This window comes from Geospiza fortis, unplaced genomic scaffold (assembly GCF_000277835.1).
Source record: "Geospiza fortis unplaced genomic scaffold, GeoFor_1.0 scaffold192, whole genome shotgun sequence".
NCBI classification, from domain to species: Eukaryota; Metazoa; Chordata; class Aves; order Passeriformes; family Thraupidae; genus Geospiza; species Geospiza fortis.
The window spans coordinates 4,151,985-4,175,057 of NW_005054315.1; the positions used below are offsets into that span (position 1 = coordinate 4,151,985).

The 23,073-nt window shown below is 40.5% G+C and overlaps 1 protein-coding gene across 1 annotated transcript in view; it reads right to left on the minus strand.

Annotated features, from left to right (window-relative positions):
* The window catches only part of RASA3 (RAS p21 protein activator 3), a 92,220-nt gene extending 69,580 nt beyond the window's left edge, over positions 1-22,640 (minus strand). Inside the window, exons 1-2 of the mRNA XM_014306626.2 lie at positions 22,523-22,640; positions 11,189-11,292 (exon numbers count right to left, since the gene is read on the minus strand). Of these exons, the coding sequence (XP_014162101.1) occupies positions 11,189-11,292; positions 22,523-22,599 (181 nt within the window). The 5' untranslated portion in view covers positions 22,600-22,640. The remainder of the gene's footprint in view (positions 1-11,188; positions 11,293-22,522) is intronic.
* Between the last annotated feature and the right edge of the window lie 433 nt (positions 22,641-23,073).

The window sequence follows — 23,073 nt, forward strand, 5'->3', positions numbered from 1 at the left end:
CAACCCCTCTCTCTCACTCATATCTTTCAGACTTGGCATTATGCAAGCCAGAGCCACCCAAGGGTTATCTCTGACTCTAGAGAAAAGCCAGGGGAGAAAACCCACACCAAAACACTGGAAAGTTTTAACTCTTACATTTTTATACCCCTCTTGCCACTATCTGTTTTGGTCGGTACAGTAACAGCACCCAGCTCCACGCTGTGTACTAAGAGCCTGCATGACTGCAAAGGGTCAATGCAGAAATTGCTGTCCTGCCCAATCTCTCTCAGGCAGTAAGTAAAGCACTCTCTGAGGAGCAGTGAAACTTCTTCCAAGCTTCTTTCTTTGTATACACAAAGCTGAGTGCGGCATGACCGAGGAGCACGTGATGCTCAGAAAGCTGCTTTGGGTTGGGTGGCTCCCCAGGCACTGAGCAAAGCAGCATGTTTGAAGGGAAGGAATCCAGGGCAGTCAGAGACATTGACAAGGCTCGAGGAAGCTGGGGTTTGGCAATGTGGTTGGGTAGGTTTCTGCTGCTAAAGTGAGTTGCTCACATACAGTTTGCAACCACTGCTTTGTCATAAAAACACAGACTTTAACCAAATGTTGTTAGATAAAATTCACCAATGGATATATTTTTCTGGGAAAAAGAGTACCAAGGCGACCTAAATTCATGCAGTTTGGCCAGATGTCAGTAATACATTACCCCAGCAAATGTTAACAGAACACATTTACAAAGGGAAAAAAAAGCAAGAACACATGATCAAAGATTACAAAGGTGGCAAACACAAAGCACCTCCCTTCAGAAATCTAAAAGCTTACAGAAGTCTTAGCAGCAAGTTATTACACACCAGCATTCCCTCAATTTATGGCCTTTTCCTTTAGCTGGATGGCTACACCCAGCCCTCCTGTTTGCTGGGCTATACCCCATACCATGTTGCAGCTGCATTCTTCTGTCACCTCAGGCTGTTTCTGATGACAGTTTCCAGATTTCCAGTTCCAGTTTCTAAACTACCCTGCCATTCTTCCACAACTGCCGTCCATAGTATCTGGCAGGATTTCTACTCTAGTTTCTTTTTCAGAACTTCTGACCCATTACTTCTAAGTCTTGTTCATTCTGTCCTCAGTACCATCCTCTCACTGCTTGGCCTATAGAGATTATCAGATCCATCTCCTGTCAAACATTTAACTAGAAAATAACAAGGGAGACTCTTTATTGGATATGCAGAGCAAGCCACTTGAAACTTCTTAGAAATGCAGTAATTAAATTACACAAATCTGCAAAATAATATGGCAGGAAGGGTAAATAAGACATCTGAACTGTGCTGAACAGAAGACACCAAGTTATTCTGCTGAGAATCCATGGGATGACAACTGTGTTTTTTCAAGCTTCTACTTTTATTCTCCAACCACAGCGGTTTGTGGGGAACCTAGTTTCTCTAAAACACTTGGAGACGAATACATTGAAATGCATGACCTTCCACTAATTGCTTTGGACCTCATTTGAAATTGTTTACTTTCACTGCTTGCTATCCTCACTCTACCCTTTAATCGCCTACAGAAATCCTCCACTCAACTGCAGATTGCACACACTTGGCAAACACTGTCACCTGCCATCATCTCATTCACAGCCACCTCCCTGTAAGGAGTGCCCTGCAGAAAACTCAAGGATTCTTTCCCAACATCTGCATCTGCACGTGGCATAAATGGGGTGATCACTGCCCCTTCCTTCAGCAGGGAGTTCCACTGCTCTCTGCATCAAGGATGGCAGGGTAACCCAGGTGGGTCTGGCCACAAAGTCGGTACATGATCATGATAGCAGCACCAAGTGTTCATAGGCAATGGCACGTGCCTCCAGCTCTGAGGGAGTTAACATGGTGATACAACTGTTTTGATTAGGAAACTGTTTGAACAGCACTGTTTGCTCTGCACACAAGCAAGTTTTATTAATGACTGAAACGTACTGACTGGGCTGGCTATTATCCAGGGGTTTTCATTGCATACCAAATGATCCACAAAGAAGAAAAATCTACTAGGAAAAAAGAAGAGGGTGGCAGTAAAAAGAAGGCCTACAGCTTGGCCAGTCTAAACATATACAAAGATATATTACTGATAAGACAGAATGTTTGATCTGCCCTGCTAAACAGTTCTCTGCATACACACAGAGGAGCTTCCCTCTCAATTTGTTAATAGCTCTTCACCTGCACCAGCCATGTCCATATGCTCATCCAGCTCACATTCCTCCTCCTCTACCAAAACACAGCGCAGGTGCTGAGCATGGTCGTGCTTCTGCCCTGGTCTACACAGTCACTGCTCTTCCACTGGCTGACCTACATCTGACCTGGCTCAAACAACTTCCACAGCACCAGAACTAGGCTAAATCTAGGCCAATAATCACAAGCTGTTGGCACCTGTCATTTGACCTGACACTACACGATAAGAACCTGTAATTCTCCCTGAAGATAAACCCGAGAGGTCAGAAGGATTTACCACCACTCATTTAGGGGATGTTTTCCTCCTTGTGGTTCTGCAGCATGCTCTCAAACTCGAGCCCATTGTCTCACACTCTTTAGCACCAAGAAACTCTAAATCTTGCACCTGAGGCACCCAGCCACTCCTGCTGGTTTCCTCAGAGTGGCCCCAGGCTGCAGAGTCTGCATCTGATTAAGCTTTTAGACACTGTATGGGAAGAGGCAGGAAATAGCCAAGCTTGTTGAACAATGTAAGGTGTAATTTCAAAACTTATACTAAGTTACATTTTTAGAAGTTAGATTCTCAGCAATAACCAGCAAAGATGAAGTAAAAATATTCTTCTCATCTGAACTAATTTCCTTCTGAAGCCTGATGCTCGCCAGGGCCTCAGACTGGGGGAGGGTAGGAAAACCTCACACACGGCTGTGTGTTTCCCATCCATATGGCAACATTTTCCCTATGACCATCCCCCTCCCCACTTCAGGCTGAACAGATCTTCTCTGCAACATTTAAATCCTAAACTCTGTGTTCAAAACAAAGGTGGAACATGCCACAACTGAGCTCTTTCTTCTGTGAACCTCTCTTTAGGGAAAAACCAATATACCTATTACTGAGGAGACAGTTTACAGAATAATAAAGTTACTACCTAGGCCCTGGATGGTTTTAAAGCTGCAAATTCCACTTTATAATCCCTGGTACAAACTGATTTAAGAGCCTCCTATGTTCTCCACCCATGCACCCCCATCCTCTCAAGCAGGGCATACTGAAACTGTTGAGACAAGCTAATCTAAAAAAACCCAAAAAATGAAAATAAACATTCTGTGCAAGGAGAAGAGAATAAGAAATAAGTTTCATGGGTCACATGTGGGTGGTGTTGGCATTTTTAACACAAAGGTCATTTCAACTGACCTGTTTTAGAGCTTCCTCACTCAAGAGTCACATTAACATAGCTAGAAGCCAGAAGACAGCAGGAAATCTATAATTTGGGCACAGAGGCAGAGATTTTGAACAGAGAAGGGTAGGAATTTCTGGCTATACTGCCTGGGAAAGTGCTTGTGGAAGCACCACACCCTCAGTGCCCATCCCTCACTGGTTACAAACATTTTTCCAGAACAAGTCAACGCAGCCCATTAACCTGTCCCTGAACATGTCTAGGCTTGTTAAGTCAGGGTCAACATCTCCATACAAAAACTGACAGAAGTGATAATTTGGCTCAGGCATTCTCCACCCATACACAACCAACCTTCTGTCTGCATTACCTGTTGGTGACAAAAAGGTTAGGCATTGGTTGAAGGATTACATCCCAACTTTTCAGAGTAACTTTCTAGTCTGCAGATGAGACATGTGAATATGCTAGACTAGTACAAGATTTCTTTACTGGAAAAGTAGCACAGCAGCAATAGGAAAGGAGCCTGTCATTTTAAAAGGGCACAAGGCTCTACCTGAAACATGATCCAACACATTTGGATCCAACAGTTATTTTACAGAAGTCTAAAATCAGAGCATTTCAGGAGCTCTTGTGCCTTCTCTTTAAGTTATCTTTAGGTTGGAATACCTACATAGTGAAAACAACAGAATTTTACACACTGCTGCCAGGTGAACTGATATGATATTATATAATATCCTTCATTAACAATGACTGCAGTACAGTTAATTTACAGCAAAGGGTTAGGTCTGAGTCACACATTAAAAAGCCCCAAAAGCCTAACTGAGTCTTCTCTCAGCTCTGAACAGAGACTTTGTCTCCTTCCGATAAAATGCAATAAGTGAGCCTCAAAGCTACTTCAGAAGTTGCTTCATGTTAGTATGTTAAGTACACAGACACTGTATATCACTGTATTGATTTAATATAACTGATATGAAGGTGCACAAAAAAAGGAGCTTTCAATAGTTGGAAAGACTAGGGACAAATCAGAACCAAATTTAATCAACACTTGAGGCTGTGAGAGCCTAATTATCTTGAAACAAAAAGCATCACTGCTATTTCAGCCTACCTAGATGGTTATAATTATCTGCATGAAAGGTTATTTGTCTTTAAATGAAAGTACAGAAACCTTTCCTGCCTTTTTCAAGAACAGCACAAATTCACTCACCTCTCCCATAACACAGAAAAAGATCAAAACAAGCAAACTCCCTATTTCAGAATTACAAAAATAAGGATGAGAATTAGGGGCAACATAAGGCTTCAGAGCCTTAGAAGCAGCAGAATTGTTCCCTCCTGGCTCCTGTGCAGTGCACCATGAAGCACAAGCACTATTAGACCATCTGCTACAATGGGTAAGAATTTAGTGGCAATAATAGCAGAACACTTCCAGCACAGCATTAGTGCATCCATAGAGAGTACTGAGGTATGTGATATTCATGACCTCAATTCCATTTGTTTGGGTTTTTTAAACTAGTCCAAATATACTAAGAATATCAGTTATTAAATCAATTTTTCCCCTTTGTGGGATTTATCTTGGATAATAAGGCAGAGAAAAGTAGGCTGTGGACAAAACACAGCTTCTATCCTTTAAAGTTGCAAGCTACAGCATTGCATGAACTATCTTCTATCAGGGTTCTTTTGCTGGTCACAATGCAAGAGATCTCACCTGGCTTCCATCTGAATTTCTGCTCTCCTTCCCTGCTAAAAACAGCAAAACTCACACAAAAAGAATCCTCCTCAAACACACCTCTGGTATCAATTCTCTGCCAGCTGCTCTCTGGGCCCTTAAAATGGCCCTACATTTGAGACACTGGCTATAGCCTGTGGTTGGTTGCACTCGGAGAGCAGTTCTGAATTCCAGACCTGCAGTCACTGCTGTCTGCCTTCCAGCAGGCACCAAAACCCTGAGCATGCTGCCTGCACTGAACAACCACCTCATTCACCCCCTCATTCTACATACAAACAACATTAAAACTTGTCCTCGTGTCAGGAGGAGGTCAGGAGGGCTGCATGAAAAGAGAGTTGAGGTTCTAGCACATTCTAGCACTCAGTAGTTTTGTTTATATCTGTATTTCCAGGATGAAGAAGAAAAAATACCAGTTTTTGAAAGCTCAACTTTTTTTCTCCTGCTCTTGGGAGCACCCATCAGGTTAAAAGATATTGTGAGCGCATCCTAACATCTTATTCTATGCAGAGAGTATTTACTTTAGCCTTTCTGTGCAGCTGCAGAGAACCTTTCCAGGATAATTCTAGCTTATATCTTTTTGAGACTTGCCATTGTGGAGGATTCATCTGTTTCCTTTATTTCATTAGTAGTTATATTTATATCATACTGAGTAGGTATGTTACTCCCACATCATCCACCAGTACATTATGGAAACAGCAAACCACTGCCCAAGCCATGGGCAGGCTAGAAGAAACCAAGGAACACTATTTTCTACTGAAATTTTGATCTCAGTTTCATGCTTTATTGGAGGATCTTTCCTGCACTTAAATAGCAAGAAGCACAGTTCATCAGGGATGATTTTTTCAATTTTTTTTCTTTTAAACCAGTAAAATACTGAAATAAAAAGGTGATGCTTCAGCTATATTTGGTAACAGTTACCTAATAACATGGATGGTTTGTTTGGATGTTTGGTAATAAATTATGGCAATTCTACAAACACACCTCCTCAGTTTTGGAAGTAACCATTAACAAAGGCACAGGTAATTCAAACATGCAAGCCTCAAACAACTTTCAATTCCAAGATATTCCTACTTTATGAGTGTCTCCAAGAGCTATGAGCTAGTTTCCTCTACTTTAGTCCAGATTAGCCAAGTTTAACTACTTCTGAAGGCAAATTTGTTTTAGTGCTTTACTTTGCTTCACCTCACCTAGCATTAAGCAGGAAAAGAGTTACAACCTGCCAGCATACAACAGCCACAAGAGTCTCAATTTGTCATACAACACACCTAACAACCTGTATGAAGGTGACTTAGAGCAGCTAGATTATTGTAAATGTAATTAACAGAACCACACACTAGTCTTCTCCCACTGGCTTTCTACTCCTTCACTGAAAAGCTTTAACATTTCACATCTGTGCTTTATTTAGCACCATTCCATCCTCATCAGCACAGCAGCATTTGTTCTATTCAGTTCCTGCTCAGCACAGATGTTGGCAAGTCAGTTTCATGTAGCTCTCACCAAAACAAATGAAGTGCTGAGGTGAGAAAAACCAAACTGACTTAAATAGAGGATAAATGATGGTGTACTTGTCACCTGAAGGACAGATGATATCAACCAAGCTCTTACCCAAGTGGTAAGTGATTTGGGGTGGCATATTTCCTGTTTTTAATCTGACCTGTATATTAAAGGTCACAGCCTGGCAGCCTGAGCTATTCATTACACACCTAGAAGAATACCAGCTCAGGGCATATCACAAACATGGCTTTCCTCACTAAATCTAGCTCAGTTATTGAGGTGTGAGAAACCAGTTTATTGCTATTGCAGACACAGCATGTCTCATTCAACATCTCTAAAATACTGAAAAATATCAAAATAATCATTAAAGAATATTTACCTGATATAGCAGCACTACTGTGCTAATATTCCTTCTGCTGCATCTAGCCGGAAACATCTTTTTTCCTCCATTATTATTGGAGGGGCAAGAATTGAGTTTTTAAAGTTAGCCCCATCTCCTCTGTGTTTTTCTATTTCTAACAACCAGGAGGAAATAGCTATTCTACACATTATAGACACATATTCCAGCAAATTGTCTTACTACTGCTACTTGATCATTCAAGAAACAAACAAATGTGATTTTAAAATGCATTTACCATTGCTTTCAGAATTCCTACTCAAAGCACCTCAACATACTACATAAATCAGTACATAAACTCTATCCAGTAACAGCCAATATCACTTAAACAACAACTTAAAACTAGTTTACTTTCACAGTAACTATTTGCTATATTTTATCTAAAAAAAAAGAAAAGTAATATTTCAGATCCACTGAATTTTCTTCATTATATTTGCACTTCAACCAGCATTCAATATTTTTCCAAGACACAATGGTTCAAAAGTTGTCTGTTAAGCTAACAAAATCCCAGATGACTTAGCAATTATGATTAAGAAAATGCAAATGTAATAAGCAAACATGCAGACTGAAAAGATATCTTTATCTGCACAATCCTCCCATCCTGTATGCCAAAATACTACAGCATGTTCCAAAACATATCTGCTACACATGTTCCAGTTTGAGTTTGTCTGGCTCTTCTCAGAAGTTTGTGTCAGAGGTTTCAGAGGATTCTTGTTTTTCATATTCTCTCTCCCACATCTTCCGTTTTTGGTAGCCTAACCATTCTCATCTGTCACACACTGAGTTGCATTTCTGAAGTTAAAGATTTTACCATCACAAACTTATACTTCATATTTCAATAAATGAAAGCATGCCTGAGCTCCAGTAACCCTGGTAGTCAGTACTGTAACACCAAGTCAGTATTGTAACTGGAAACATTTAACAGTGAACCAAAAGGCATTCTGCTAAACAACCATCTACAAAAAGTAGCTACTTGCTGAATTCTCACCATTTTGACCCATATGTACTCCATTCTGTGTCTCAAAACCAGCCAAAAAAACAATGCAAAGAGATGTCAAACATTTCAAATCACACATAGGTAAATTCACAAGCTCGGTAACATACGGACATTAAATTAGTCTCTCCTGGATGGAAGACACCACCCCCCAACCCCCTCCTCTGAAAAACTTCATTGCTGGATGAGCCTAAAACTACATTTTCTTCAACAGAAGTCTCTCATGATAACAGAATGTTACAAGGGACCTTTGGAATGCAAACTAAGGGCCCCTGACTGTAGAATTTGGTGGTTCACTGGGAAAGAGCTCATTTTAGCTCTACTCTGACCACCCCTTTCAGTAGGGACATCTTATAAAATTTCCTTGCTCAAGCCTCTTCAAGAAAAGGTTTAAGTCTTAAAACTGAGCTGAAGATACATATAGAATAACTAATGCTTTTAAATGTTACAGACTTTTACAAATCTAAGAGTTCCCTTGTTCAAAAAAAACTCCACTGTTGAGCTTTGCAGCTGCCGACTCCATACTGAAAACAGCCACGAGCAGTTATTCCAGAGCACTGTTCTCTTTCTAGAAAAATTTCCTACCACAAGCAGAACTTAGAGAGTAGTATCAAACTGACAGTAATTCTGGATTTTTTTCTTCCCTTCTCTCCATTGCTATTTATCACACTTCCATATCTTTGAAATGCTTTTCAAAACATGTCTCAATAAGGAGGAAGGGAAATAGAAGGAGGAGGAGAGGAAAAAATACTACAATACATAATATGCACTGTAAAATCTCAATGTAGGCAGGAACACCAGAGTTTTGACATCTAGTGCTACATCAACACTGACACCAAGCTCTGTGGTTTGGCTGACACACTGGAGAGAAGGGTTGCATCCAGGGGGCCTTGGACAAGTTGAAGAGGTGGGACAATGGGAGCTTCATGAAGTTTACCGAGGCCAAGTGCAAGGTCCTGCATATGGGTCAGGGCAATCAGAAGTTCAAACACAGGCTGGGTAGAGAATGGATTCAGAGCAGAAGAGCAGGACTTGGCAGTGCTGGTGGACAAGAAACTCAACATGATCCAGCAATGTGCACCTCAGATTTCCAAGGCAAGTGTATCCTGGGATGGCAACAAAAGCAGTGTGACCAGCAGGTGTAGGGAGGTGATTCTGACCCTCTAACTCTGCTCTTGTGAGACCCCAGCTGGTGTACTTTGTCCAGGTCTGGGTGCCCCCAACACAAGAACGATGTGGACCGGCTGGAATGAGTCCAGAGGAGGTCACTACGTTGATCAGAGGGCTGGAGCACCTCTCCTGTGAAGACAGGCTGTTCAGCCTGGAGAAGACATGGCTCCAAGGAGATTTTCCAGCTGCCTCTCAGTGCCTGAAGTGGGCCAACAAGAAGGCTGGAGAGGGACTTTTTGTAGGGCATGTCGTGATAGGACAAAGGGGGAATGGCCTTAAATGAAGAGTAGCTTTAGAGTAGACATTAGGAATGAATTTCTTTTCTGTGAGGGTGGTGAGGCACTGGAATAGGTTGCCCAGAGAAGCTGTGATGCCCCATCCCTGGAACTGTTCAATGCCAAGCTGGATGAAGCTATGAGCAACCTGGTCTAGTGGAAGGTGTCCACTTCACCATGCTTCAACCAAGGTGTTGAAACTAAATGGCCTTTAAGGTCCCTTCCAACCCAGGCCTTTCTGTGATCCTAAGATCAGTATAGTAACACACCAGTTTGCCTACCTGTGGATTCTGCAACACATGCAAAAGTTAACATTGCCATTTCCCAAAGAGAGTGAAAAATGAAAACCTGATCAATCACTCAAGCATGCAAACAAAAGTCTTTATATTTTCTGCATGTCCTCTTCACAAACTGCTCTCAGTGCCTTTGAGATTACTCTAGCAGCTCCTGAATAATTCCCCTCCAACCTCAGAGCTTGATTATTAAAACATGAACTTAGAAAACATGGAGAAAAATAAAAATATTTTCACTTCTCTATTGGCAATTTAACTTGACACGTATTAAGTGGTTCAAGAGACTGTTTTTCCAAGAAAAGGAGTAAAGCCCTGAGCAAGAAAAGTCCCTGGCCTGTTGACGGATCACTGCAGCTGCTGAAAACTGGTGACACACAAGAGATCAGATAATTTAAACAATGAAAAACTCATCAGTTGAAAGAAGGGAGCTGTTACTTTCAAAGTACAAGGGAAACGAGACTTAGAGAGAACAAAAAGCTTTCCAAAAGCTCACTCAACAATCAGAAATTGACTCCTTCCTCCCCAGGATGCTACACACTCATAAGCTCACTTACGGACACAGAATGATGACCTTCTTTCCTAGCTCATATGTAAAACAATAATTAAAGAAAAAGCTTGTGACTGCATGACAGATTACTGTAATGTAAAGATACATGTAAAATATCTAGTCCACCACTCCATGGTTTAAGATAATACATTTTATGCCATTATACAAACTGTTGCTCAACATCTGACAACTTCCTCTCTACCACCTCTGTCAAGATAGCTACAGCCATCTATTTCAAAAGACATGAATAACTGAAAAAAAAAAAGTCCAAAGCGTTCAAGCGACTTAAAATAGAAACTGTTCCCCTCAATAACAACTAAGCTTTTACAAAGTTTTTATCCCCAGAGATAAATGGAGTGTTGCGCAATTTGCTGCAGATGAAATGCACAGCAAATAATATCTGGAAAAGCAGGAATCTTGTCATCCTCAAACAGGCACTGGAAGTCTTTTAGAGCCATTTTGTAGGTGACAGCTTGCTGTGATACACTCCACAAAACTCTGCCATCATTGTACTTAGGGTACCTACAGCCAGCAGCTATTCCTCTGCTTGCTGCTAAGGCAGCCAAAGTTTAACAATACTGCACACACCCAAGTATGGGGGCCCTGGAAAACTCTAAGAGTAACAGCCCTGCACTTAGGAAAAAAAAACAAAAAGTAACATTTGCAGTAACAAATGTGAGGTTGTCAACATTTAAATAAGGTTTTGTAGCCTGTTTTAGTTAAACTGCGATCTGCGTTCACTATCACAACAGACAGTGCTTTTCTCCCCAACTTTTTAATCTATAATATTGAAGGCGTTTTTGACAACTGACAAAAGAAGGACAATACTGAGCAGCACTTACCACTATCATCATCAGCCCTATCAAGACCCCCAACTCCTAAGACTGCAAATGATGTAAAAGTTAAAATCCAAGAGAAATAAGCTGTAAGGAAATAGTAATTTATGAACACATACCTATGATGGAATCCCTTCGAAAAACATCTCTGTCAAAAATATAAAATGACAGATGGCGAAAGGTCCGAGGAATTTCACAGTAAAAGTCTTCTCCATAGAAGGGGCTGAGTGAACAAAATAAAAAAAACCAACATACACAAACACACACACAAAAAAAAAGGAAAATAGATTAGTGTTGGTACCTTGGACAAGCCGGTGCGTTTATATTTCACACCCAGAACATCACTCAGGACTGTGATGGTCTTTCCCACCACTGAATGTTCACTTTTAAGCATGGTTCCATTTTGACTCTTCCTAAATATCTTAAATGCCCACAGAACAAGATTTTTTAATGAGCAAAAAAGAACAGATACTTCTTTCTATCTGGAGAACAAGTATCTCTTTACAAAGGGGGCAGAGACCACATTATTTGTTACCACACAGTGCCTTGAAGGGTAGGGAGAGACCCCTGCTGCCAAAGAATGCTTACAGTAGACCATTAGGATAGAGATCATAAAAGCATACTGAACAGGATGGGAAAAACATAGTATGGTTCATGGCTTTTTTTTTAAGCATTTAATATACTTAAGATAAAATGCCTACAGCCATTGCATCTTTTCTCATCCCCTGCAAAGTTTTTTATTTTAAGTCACACTCAGCCAACTGATGGTAACTACGCCTTGGAGCTGGCACCATGCTTGTTACCTCTGAGCACTGAGTATCTATTTTTGCATAGTGGAATTGTATAGTTTTGTGGGTTTGGGTTTTTTTTTTTACAGTAAGACCTTTTTTTTTAAAGACATTAAAAAAATACTATCTCAGCATGAAAAGCTCCTTATGGACCTAAGGGGCTTTCTTTGGATCCTACCAATTTAAATGGGGGCAAAAAATTCTCAGACACCTGACAGCAATGCTTTCAGTTTTTCTATCAAATTACATGGTTAAGGATTTACTCCTAGGAACTATAAGCATATATAAACATTATTTATTCATTGACAGGTCTACCATTTTACACAGACCTTTCATTCCAAGTCACTCACGCTTCAGTAGATCTAAATGAGGGGATGCAATTCAAGTCATGTGGACAAATACAGCAAGCACTGCAGATGTGGACTTAAAAATATATCTAATTCCAACAGGCCAAGAGCCAGCAAGTTTTTTCTTCACCTCTTAAACACAGACCTCCTTATTGCCTTGGCTGAGCTCAAAAATGAGACAACTGTGCTGTGGTTTCAATCACTATTAAATTTTTTTGTGTTAGAAAATTAGATACACAAAAGTTATTAACAATTCCTTGAATAAGCTTTTAAATGTTTCAGAATTTTGTCAGGAAAGGTCATTTCCCTGGTTTCTTTCAGGGATGTTTTACACCACCATATGTTTCTGCTTGCATTTCTGCCTATGGGAAAAATATACTCCCCTCAGAATCACCATGTTCCCTCAAAAGCTAACTGACAAGTCTCCCTTAAAACACAAAGGCACTGCAAATTAGCTCATCAGTCTGTGTTTGAAGGGAAAATGACACCATAATTTCATGAAATCCAGAGACATCACTCTGGATTCACCAAGAACATTATTTAAAGTCACTACTCCACTAGTCACACAAAGAACACATGTTGGATGAACAACAAAGCCCAAGGCATACTCACAGGTTAAACTTCCACCACTGAATCCTTGAAAAAAAAGCATCCAAGTTACAAGAACCAATGCGAGGCCCACTCAGCCGTGCCTACTGTGAAGGCAGGGGAGGAAAACCTGACAGCTGGAAATGGCAGCTGGTTTGACTCCTTGTCCCAACTGCCCCATGCCATTCAGCACTCCTTGCTACATCCTCTCTACCCATTCTGCTCTGAGAAGTTTCATTTGGAAGCAAGAATTTCACAGCCACCACTTCAGGCCCAAAATACCTCAATTCTTTGTTAAAAGCAGCTTCTACCAAACTGGGAGCTGCAGGACTGTCCCAGCAGCCATGCTTGTGCTGGCAGCCCCAAGAGCCTCACTCTGTGCGCATCACTTGCTACACGTTTTCACACACAGCTTAACCCTAGGGGGCCAAACAAATGCATTAATATTGCCCAAATACCTAGTGCATTATACATGCAAAACACTTCCATCATTCTCAGCTTTAATAGTCTATTCAGCCATAAAATTGTCCTTTCTGCTGGAAGAACATGACAGATGAATTTATTTCACTCATGACCTTAGAATGAAACGATACTTAATGAACTGTGGATTATACATCCAATCCTCTATCAACAATATAAGGGAAGCTTCAGTGTACTGCAAGTCTAAATGCAATATAATATGCAATTATTCTGGGGGGAAGAGACATCAACGGGAACCTTTGGCAAGTCCCTCCCATTAATGTTTGTCATGGGTGTTGAACAGAGGCAGAAGACAACCAAGATCACACCGCAGCAAAACAAACAAGAGCCAGAAAAGCAGTGTGGACAACAGGAGGTACCTAGCCCAATGCATAGAATCAGAAAGAGACTAATTAACAGAAGAAATGCTGTGAAGGCTGACTTAGCCACGCAGGGACCATATCAGGTCACTGCTACTGGTATTAGGTTTATTAGTCTGAGCAGTGCAGTCTGAGCCACCATCAACAGAAGAGATGCTTTGTTCTGCTCTTGGCTTCTCCCCTGTGAGATCTTGAGCCCCTTGTAGATTCACAACCTCTCATCACTCAGGTAACACCCCTGAGGTGCATTGGTTCTTAATTAATTTAAGCAAGCAGACTGCCAACACAAGCATACTCACTCTGCACTGGGTAATTAGCCAGCAAAGTCTTAATTGTAAGAACACACATCAAGATAAATGTGGGATGTTCCCAACCCAATCTTGTGTAGCTCTGCAGAAACAGTAACTTCCTTCTGAAGGAGTCAAATGCAACCACACAAATACTTCCAGCTTCCACTGAAATGTGTGCTTTTTCTCCATGTATCTCTTCAGAACAGTACTTGCTTTGTCTCCCACCAAGACCTGAAGAGCAAGAGGTCGCAGCAGTCAAATCCCATCATTTATTTCCCAAGTTAACTTATCTTGAGCGCCAACCCCAGGGCTCCAGAATAGTTTTTCCAAAAGAACAGCTAAATCCTTCCCCCAGTGTCTCCTCTCTCTGAAAAGCCAGAATTTGTCAGATGGGGATTCAGCGAGTACTTTTATTTTGACAGAGCAATTAATAAAAAGCAGCAACATCTGCCTACCCAGCCCTCAGGAGTCTGACAACATCCTCCAAAACAAATACTGGAACTGGCCTGGCCAAAAACTCAGAAATCTTTCAAGAATCAAGTGAGTTCAGATTCAACTTACAGGTTTTGAGTTGAACTTTCCTTGTAGATGAATCAGCGCTACACTCAAGAGATATTTTAATCATTCAAAGTGGAGGAGTGACAGTGAGGGCCTCCTCCCCAGCCCTGGCAGCACAGACTGCACATGAATATGATCACAAGGGAAAGGCATGGCCAACACCAGTGCTGTCATTATTTCAGTTTCTTCTGGACTTCAAACAAGTGATAGGATGTAACTGCTGAGAGCAGGAACTTGCAAGGCCAGAAACAGTGGAGCTCCCCTGAAAATGCAATTCATCTCCTTCCAAGCTGAACATAACGGTATTTTCAAACCCAGCTTCTTCAGTAAGGACTACTAAGCTCAGAACAGCTCTGCTAATCTTGTTTTGGTTTTGCCATCAAAGTAACAAGAAGAGTATCACTGCAAGCATCAGCTAGGCTTTCGTTATGAAACAGAGCTTGTTCTTAAGTCACTGTCTCTTGTTTTCCTGATGCGGTTAGAAATGGAGAAAGATCTGTACCAATTTTTAAATCCTTGCTCCAAGCTTTCAGGCACACAAGGGCCTGATTAGCCTTCTATTCCACACACTCTCCTTCACACCCCTTTCTCATTTCTCTTTCAGTACATGCACGTATCTTAATATGTCCTGAGCTCAGGGAAGCCTGATCTCAGCAGCCCTTGTTCCTTAGGAAGCACAGGGCTCTCTTCCAGCACAGCTTTTGTACAGCCTCTATCACCAACACATACACTGATCTCTCCTCAGGACACTTTCCCTAGTATGCTTCCACAGCTTTCCCCACAGAAGACACACACACAAAAAAAAATGAAGTCAGACAGATGCATAAACAGTGCAACCTATCTGAACCTTCAGGCATACTCACTCTCCCCTCACCAAAAACTTGCTTGTTATGAATGCTCATGGCATGCGAGCAAGGTATATTTTCTTGGAATACCAAGAAAACAAAACTAAAAAAGATTCCCTCTAGGTGTTGTTTCACTCACTCACAGCTTTCCAGCCCTCCCCATTTCAAGGTATCTATTTTTGAATGTCTTCTAATGCATGTTTTGGCAGTGGATATTTTCAGGAGGAGACAGGGAAGGAGAAGAGAAACAGAAATTACTGCGCAGATCAAGTGGAATGAAAGCAAATAATGAAGAGAATCCTTACTTCAAACACAATAAACCCTATTAAAAGGGTTCAAAAATTGTTCACACTTACATATTTTACTAAATTCCAGAAGTATACTTGCAAGTTTATTTCATAGCTTCATATATCTACTGATATCATCACAATATTAACAGACAGGAAGAGATTTCATAAAATGAATGTTAGTGTAAAAACATTTCTTTAGTTTCAGGCTGTGTTACAAAACCTCATGCTTGTTTTTCAATACTTAGGATTCGCTAAAGCAGTTTTGTTTCTGTGTTGGCACCAGTACTTCAGTGGATGAAGTGAAAGAGCTGCCTGATGAATAATAATGAAACCCCTCAAGCCAGAATTCTTTGTGTATGGATTTTTTTAAACTGCTTTTGTGTTTAAAAGTAAGGACTATTAACATGCCACAGACAACTCCACATCCTCTGACTGTTTTAAAAGGTTTAGAAATACTGAATTCATCCTGCTGCATGAACTGAACACCAGAGTTCACATCACCATGTGAGCAGGAAGCAAAATCAGTCTGTACAAAGGAGCACACTTGTTTGTTTCTACCACTAAGCTTTTTCTACTACTTGGCTAATACTTTTTATGCTGTGCTTTGCAGCATATGTAAGGGAGTGGGGTAGAAGAGAGGAGGTTTATTCAAAGCAGATACAGCAAGCCAAATAAAATCTGAATGCACTTCAGTCTCCTACTAGAGACAAAACTAGAAGACAACAGGGAAGTAAGACAGGGCCTGTGAAAGCCAAAGTTGGTAGATGTCACAGTAGCTTTCTGACACAATTTATTAAAAATTACTAATATTATATTTGAAGCACACATTTGGCAGAGGGCATGCAACAGGCAGTATATGGCACAGGAGGCAACCTCTAAATCCAAACATATCACTTCTGCCCACTGTTGAGCGCGCTGGCTGCAATCTACCAGACACCCACTGAGCTTAAGTGAATTTTTGCTCATGTCACTGTGCAGAGACACTCGGACGAACAGTGCTTTGTTACACCCATAACCAGCCCTACTACACAGAGGAAAAAAATAAAGCAGTGTACATTTTCTCAATCCTGTGCTCAGAAGAGACAGACAGACACATGAGCTATAGTTATCAACCTCACTTGACAGTTGCTGGTTTGGCTCAATGAGGCTTACAAGGATTATGATAAACTGAAGCAGCAGCCATTTGGCCCCTGGTCACCTCCCAAAATATTCTGTAAGATGACACACACAAACAGCAGAAGTCACATTATAGCTGTATTTACTTTTTTTTTTTTTAATCTCTCAAAGTGGCCTTCAACACCAACAATTGTTACTCACATGGGTGGCTTTTCATATAGATAAACACTCTCATTCATAAACCTGCCTTGGGTCTCAAGGTTCACTTCATTCTCCTTCTTCCATTAAATCTTGCTTCCCTTACTGGCACTCTTCCCAGCTATATTACTTCCCTGCACAGCCATGCAGTCTTTGGCTTCAATAATATCCCTGACCAGGCTGAAGCTGTACCCCTACCAATCCTAACCCTTTCCCTTAGAGGCTCAGCATGTTCCAGAGCTGAAGTTTATTGTCATCAGGAATTCAAGGCACAGTTAGGTGCTGTCACATGCAGAAGACAGCAGACCCTGGGACCCTGCAGGAGTGAAGCTGTAGAACACACTACAACATCCACCTCAAGGCCTCTCTGCTCAAGGCATCTGGGCTGGGGAAAGCTGTTATTTCAAGGAGGTGAGCTGGCAATGTAAGAATGCAGAAACAGCTAATGGAGCTAGCTCAGATACAACAGCTAATTTTGGCAACATTCCAACTAAGGGAAACAACTTTGTGTTTAAAATTTGAGAAGTGGCCTGCATCCAAGATGTTATCAGAACATGAGAAGTTTAGCTACACAGCCATGAACTCCAAACACACTGGGAAAAAGGATTTAAGCAAACCTAGAATTAGAAAATAAAATTAAATATGGCAATAAAATAACTTAATGAAAATTCTGAGAGCTATTGGCTGAATTTGTTACCTGATCTAATTCTGAAACAAACACAGAATAACCACCTATTAATGAGAACGTAGTCTTAACTATGAATTTACAGCATATTTCAATATACAGTCACAAGCACACTGCAGACTTGTAGTTCTCATTGTTATGTTCACCAGAGACCAGCAAAAAAAAAAAAAAAAAAAAAAAAAAGACTACCAGGGTTGGGAAAGTGGGGAATGTGCCTATGGCTTCATTTGCTGTTTCATTCAGGCTTTGATCACTATGTTTAGCACGTGAAAAATTCCTCAGTGAAATAGTGGTGAACTAAATAATCACAGACTCAAGATGCTTGGCTCACCTCTCTAAAGCACACACTGTCAGACATTTGATTCTTAGCGTACAACAGATTTTGCCTTTATTCATATCCTTGAAACAAATTTAGAGATGTCACATTCCTTCCATTCTTCACGTATGATTTGAGAAGCTGCCTTGATTTCCTGTTGCAGCTGACACTGCCCTTTAAGTGAATGGGCACATTTGATGCAAACTGCAAAGGCAAAGTCAGTCTTAACACCGACAATCCAAGAAAATTCATCCTCAGGAAATATCTGTAGCTAGGAAACACTCCTGGATGGTGGAGCCTGAAGTTGGGAAAGCTACTAATGGGGGAAGATAAGTGGTTTATTGAGCAAAGGGAATTAATAGGCAAAATTCTTGTCAGGCTGTTTACTTGCAGCACAGAAGTAATGAAAATTTGTAGAGCTCTGCATTTTAAAAACCACAGTCATTCTAACATACTCCTTAGGACATAAAATACACGAGTCCCTTCACGTACATCTTTGCTAGGTTATATGGAATGGATCCAAATCTACTCAGTGTCTTTGTGGATGACGGTAATATAAATATTGAATGACAAATACAAAACAGAGAAGCATATTAAATCCTGGCTCTAACTGACCTCTCCCTCATATCTTATGACTTGCATGTGACCTTCTTAGAATTTAGCGAAAGCTTGTGCCAAGTTTACAAAAACAGTGCTGCTTGAAGAGTTCAAGATTCTCTCCCTGAGAACCTGGATTTCTTGGTCTGACCAATTCACATATTCACTATTCTTGCCCAAAGACCCTCAGAGCAGTTGGATGATTCTGAACTACCCATATAAACAGCACTTTCATGTTGCTCTGTGGTTTTATAGGAAGGCCCGCCCCAGTGGTAACCAACCCTTGACTTGTTTCAGACACTACAAAGTTTATTGCAGCAGTCCTCAAAACCTTGCAGCACAAGGCAGCAGTGCCCACCATCCAGTTTAACAGCCGCCAAGAGGCTGGATGGCAGGAATGATTTAAGTTCTATGTCGTAATTTATGAGCCCCACCTGACTGCTGCACAGAAGAGGTAAGATTCAGCATGCTGGCCCCTCTGTTTTTGAGACACACATTTAGATAAAGGGCATCAAGCTCATAGATATTCTCTTCAGAGCACTGGTAAGGGCACTTGACTGGACTAGAGGATGTGCTGGTTCAATTCTTTTGAGTTCTGAATGATTCATGCATTGTTGATTTAAAAGGTTACTGCTCTCAGCTGCCTTCTCATGCCTCTGCCACAGACTAATAAAAAAAGAAAATACGCTGCAGAAGATTAGGACAAAGCTCAGGGAGGCAACTTCTTACACTGTCCCAGCATAAAACAGGAGAGGATGAGTCAGAGTCTGAAGGTTCTATAACAGATATTCCAAGCAAGCCAGAATTGGACATTCATCCAAGTCCCTCTGGGAAGAAGAGATAACTGCTTCCTTTTTTCCATCTGCCAGTTCTATTTAAGCTTTACACCAGGAGCAGGCCTGCATGGAAAAATATACATTTATGCCTAGTAGAAGCCTAAAGAAGCTCAACTGAGAAAAAATTGGTGAGGGGGGAACAGCAATTCCCAACTACACAAGGCATTGTATCAATTACAAGCCTTTTCATGCAGGTGAAGGAAAAAACCATTCAGAAATGCAGCAAAAGATGGGCTTCTCCAGGATAAATCTGAACAAGACATCATTCCAGAATCAGTACTGCTAGGGCTGCATATGAAAGACTTCCTAATTCAGATTTTCACATAAAGTATCTTGTTTTCTATAGACTAAATAAAAGTAATTTTTTGAGCTTATTGGAAGATGAGGGAGTAATCAGCTTTAGTAAAAATACAAGAAATACTTAAAACTTTATAGCAAGCCAGTCCTGTGCCAGACATGAAGTGACAGGAAGTAGAAACCAGGTATGAACAACAGACCAGAGCCAGTAATCTCCTCTTCAAACTGTAGAGAACTGTGTCAAGCTGTGTCACCCAGCCACGCAGCATTTCAGTGAGGTCTCAATTAATTTAGCCAAGCATTGGCCCAGCTTCACATCCCTGTTCCCAAACACTTGGGTAGCACTGCAATACCTCAGAAAAACAGACCAACACAATTCATGATTAAGCTGGCAAGTACCTGCCAAAGGAGCACCAGACATGAGAGGAGGAACTTCTCTGCTGCACAGAAATTCCATGGCCCATAGGGCACAGAAGCCCCAGCTGCCCAATAACTCACTCAATGGGTTAAATCCATCTGCAAACAAGCATTAAAAGAGTGGAACAGCATGACTGGCTCCTCATCCCAGAATCCTACAAAAAACAATGGGCAACTGCAGCAGGGTCTGGTATCATTTGAAAAACATCTTCTGGATGTCTATGTATGCATTTGTTTTAAAAAATGTAAACACAGTCATGAAAGATAGAGTAGCTGTTTGAGTGTGCCTCATGGAGTAAGAGCAATTCCTACCCACGGACTGGAAAGACATCCTAAGATTAACACTCATGTATTTGGGATTTTTGTCTGCTTTTCTTTTATGGCCCAGAAAAACAAAGACAGGGCTAAATGCAAAACTGAGTTGATATCAATGTCTATAAGTGGATATTCAGAGACTGTAAAAGCAGCAAGTATTTCAAAAAGAGTATTTGAGAACAGAAGCTCACACAGGGAGAAGGCAGATCCCACTGACTAGGAGAAGAAAGAATGATGAAGGAGACCATCTTTAGTCAAGCCTTAGATCAAAGAAAATAGGTCCATAATGGGATTTTGAGAGGTCATCTGGTCCCACCACTGTTTCAAAAGGTGGAAGATCCCTGTTACTTAGTTGAGACAGATCATATAGAACCTATTAAAAGCCATCAGCAATACACATAAAAACGAACAAAATCTACTCCAGTGCTTCAGAACCTTTAGCAGAGATTTTTCTCCACAGTTAACCTTAACCTCAACTTCCTTCCCCACTGCAATTTGAGTTCATTATTACTTGCAATATCCATACTGGACAGACAGACCAGTTCCCCCCCTCTCAAATTTTTGTTCAGGGGAGATGTTTGGGGTTTGGGTTTTTGGTTTTGTTTTTTGGGGTTTTTTTTGTTTAAATTTTTTATTTACATATTTATGTCTACTGTCATCCCTCTTCTCTAGGATAAACAATTCCAATATTCCAATCTTTCCTCACCAGCTATGTTCTCCAGACCTCTAATCATTGCTCAGTTCTCCCCGAATTTGCCTCAATTAACTAAATGAACTTAGTCCTGTAAGGAAACCAGAAACCTTGCAATTTTGCACAGCCTCATGTACCCCTCCATCTTTATATGACAATCTAAAAACAGATGCAACTTTTCCCACTGAAGGAATTATACTTGTTGCTTATTTTTATTACCAGGAGTTTATTTTTTCAATAGAAAAATGCTTGGATTAATTCAAGGAAATGATATCGACTATTCTCACACATCCTCAGTTCTGATCTTCCATTTCCCTGTGAAGCACTAATGATCATCCAGAAAAAAAAATTGAAAAAAAAACCAAAACAGCAACAACAAAATGTGTATGACTCATCAAATCAGTTTTAAAAAAACAATTGGTTCAGGGATATTTGATTTAGGGACACTACATATCAGCTTATAGGGGTGAGGAAAAAGGCATACAGAGCAATTTTTGCTTTTTGTTTGTATACTACAAATAAAAAAGCATTAGCATCATCACTCAAAAACACCAAGGCTTAAAGATTACAAAAATTTGTGTGAAAGAACAATTAAAGAGACTTACAGGAATAAATCCCACTCACATTCCTGAATGTGTCAGGTACTTCTGAGTAGTTGGGAGTGAAGTCTAGAGATACTTCCTGAAGTACATTATTTGCAATAACAAGACAAATAGCAAATTCCTAACTTATTACTCAAACTGGGAAAAGGGTGAGAGTTATCTCTTAAGACAGAAGTTATGAAGTTGATTGTTCCTTGCTGCTTCTTTTCTCTCCACTCAAAAAAAAGTCTGGCTTACCAGAATATACATATATGCCCAGCCTAGTTCCCTTTACCTTTTTTTTATGTATAAGGATTTCCAGAAGAAAACATTTTAACTTTTACTACATGCTTCTCATTCTGTTTCATTCTACATTTGACCTCTGCAATCTCATAGGAAGTGTCCAAGATAATCAGACAGGCATCTTATGTTCAAACCTCTCCTTTCAGTTACAGCCTCGTGACAGGAAAAAAAATAAAATTCTTAACTCCCTAGGGCAGCCAGACCAATGCAAAATTCTAAGCCTAGAAAGATGCAAAATGGAGTTTAGTGAACCTTTTCTAAATTGAGATTTTAAAAGCTTAGGGAAGTACAAAACAAATATTGCAGAAAGAAAGGAGCACTGGTGATACACTGTTAGGGAAAAATTAAAATGCATTGCCTTGGTGAAGGCATTTTCCCTTAAATACAGGTCAGTATCATGACATTACTGGTTTTACCACCAGTGTTTTTAAAACTGGAAGAAGAATCCTATTCATCATCTCTTCTCCCCTCAAGGAAGTATCTTTGGAATATTAAACAAACCTAGTTAGCAGAGAATGAGAAGAGTCAACAGAACATTTATATATGTATGTGTTACCATAATGACTTCTCCACTATTTTGGTCCTGAAAACCTCCTCCTGGTCCAGGTTTACAGTACAGTAGCAATCCCTCATCTTGTTTGGCCCCGGATATGTAGGAAGATTTTTGGCTTCACCTAAAGACAAGAAAGAAAAAAACCAGAAAGATTACATATTAAAATATTATCCCTAAATTAGTCATCTGTCAACTACTGCAGTGTCAGCAACATGACTACAGAAAATTATTATGTTTTCCTTCTCAAATGTGAAGTCTCCATCAAACTTTGCAGCAGTCTCCTGTTTTCAATGCAGCAGGTCCTGATCAGGTTTAGAGCTCAGCTAAGAACTCAAAAATCCATTGCATCCAACTTATTCACATGCATTTGGATGCAGACTATCTCCTTCCATACAATGTTTAGGTTTTGATTAATGTTCTCCTAAGATGCCAAGAACACCACACAACATAGCAACCAAGCTTTTCAACACAGCCCGCTGATTTTATCCTGAAGTCATTACCAGAACACAGCAAATGAGCTGTGCAGATCACAGCTCCACCACTCACCACGGATG